At 26.9% G+C, this 1,799-nt stretch overlaps 1 protein-coding gene across 1 annotated transcript in view; it reads left to right on the top strand.

Annotated features, from left to right (window-relative positions):
- LOC124418727 (dynamin-like) overlaps window positions 1-1,034 on the top strand; it is a 1,493-nt gene extending 459 nt beyond the window's left edge. The window contains exons 2-3 of the mRNA XM_046945933.1: window positions 529-722; window positions 794-1,034. Of these exons, the coding sequence (XP_046801889.1) occupies window positions 529-722; window positions 794-967 (368 nt within the window). The 3' untranslated portion in view covers window positions 968-1,034. The remainder of the gene's footprint in view (window positions 1-528; window positions 723-793) is intronic.
- The last annotated feature ends 765 nt before the right edge of the window (window positions 1,035-1,799 follow it).

The following is a 1,799-nucleotide window of genomic DNA, read 5'->3' as shown; positions in this document are numbered from 1 at the left end:
AGACTAGACTATAGACTAGACTATAGACTAGACTATAGACTAGACTATAGACTAGACTATAGACTAGACTATAGACTAGACTATAGACTAGACTATAGACTATACCCTTGACTATAGACTTGACTATAGACTTGACTATAGACTAGACAATAGTCTAGACTATAGGCTACACTATAGACTACAGTCCTAGTTCTGTTGTTCTTTCTTTCAAAACTACATTAATTTTCTCAAAATTTTGCTTTCTAGGATTTTTTTGAATAGTTCCATTGGCATTATACTCCTCATGCATTCATTTAATTTAAGTTTATAAAATAGTGTTGTTTATATAAAGGAATAATCAAAAGGTTTTTAAACTAATTCTGCTATTTAAATAAAATTTAAACAAAATAATTAATAAAATTAAAAAAATAGTAAAATTAGTTTCAAAACTATAATTTTAAAACAAAAACTTTTAACAAAATATTAACAAATTTTTCTTTAATTTCTTTATTTATTTTTAATTTATTTTTTTAATTAAATTAACTTTAGGTGGCTCTCGTCCTTATTGGTTTGTTTTGACCTCGGAAAGTATTTCCTGGTATAAGGATGAAGATGAAAAAGAAAAGAAATTCATGTTGCCATTAGATGGTTTAAAATTAAGAGACATTGAACAGGGTTTCATGTCCATGTCAAGACGTGTTACCTTTGCTTTATTCAGTCCCGACGGGCGTAATGTTTACAAGGTAAATTTTATTTTGTTAATTTTTAAAGAATTAGTTTTTTTATATTTTTTTCTTTAATTCTATTATTTAAGGATTACAAACAACTTGAATTGTCTTGTGAAACTGTTGAAGATGTTGAATCCTGGAAGGCTTCGTTCTTACGTGCTGGTGTCTATCCCGAAAAACAAGAAACTCAGGAAAATGGCGATGAGGTAATGTTTTTTGTTGTTTCTATTGTTTTTTATTCCTTTCTTATTTATATTTAAGTATTTTATATAAATTAAAAAAAAGTCCCTTAAACTTTTAACACGTTAATGAGCAAAATTTTAAATTTTTGACACAAAGATTAATTTTGTTAAAAAATTCTTTAAGACTTTGCTCTTTACTTTGTTAAGCAGTTTATCTCCCTTTTTCTATTTATAATATTCCAAAACATATATTTATTTAAATGTTTTAATTGCTTTATAATAAAACTGTAATAAGTTTTCGATATTGTCGTGTCTTGTTAAAGTACAGTGAGTAACAATATAGTTCTTGTAAAACATAAAAATTCACAATTTTGTTTCAAAAAATTTTTTTATAGTTTTCTTTATATTCTTACTCACTGTACAAGTCGTTGATGTTGTTGTCAGTCTCATCATTTGCTTCATAGTCCTTTAGTTTTTCCTTTAATTTTTATTATGATCACCTTTTTCATTTTGTCCAATTTGCCCATTTTGAGTTATTGCCTTTTTAATGTTTTCTCTAGCAATATTTTTTTTCAGTTCTAGCTTTTATTCATTTTAAGTAGATGTTTGTTAAGGCAATAGCCCAGTTATTAAAGCAATCCATAGGTTGGACTAATGTGTATACTATTTTCCAGTACATAGACCAAACTATAAATGAGACTTTAGATCTGACAATAGTCAAGACAATAAATATGACTATATATATCATTTTATAGTAGATCAGACATTAGATTGAACTATAAGCCAGAACTGAACTATAACTGAACTAGAACAGACTTAGAACAGAACTAGAACAGAACTAGAACAGAACTAGAACAGAACTAGAACAGAACTAGAACAGAACTAGAACAGAACTAGAACAGAACTAGAA

This window comes from Lucilia cuprina, chromosome 3, assembly GCF_022045245.1.
Source record: "Lucilia cuprina isolate Lc7/37 chromosome 3, ASM2204524v1, whole genome shotgun sequence".
NCBI classification, from domain to species: Eukaryota; Metazoa; Arthropoda; class Insecta; order Diptera; family Calliphoridae; genus Lucilia; species Lucilia cuprina.
Note: the sequence above shows the minus strand (reverse complement) of the source record. Positions and strands in the feature narration are given on the sequence as shown.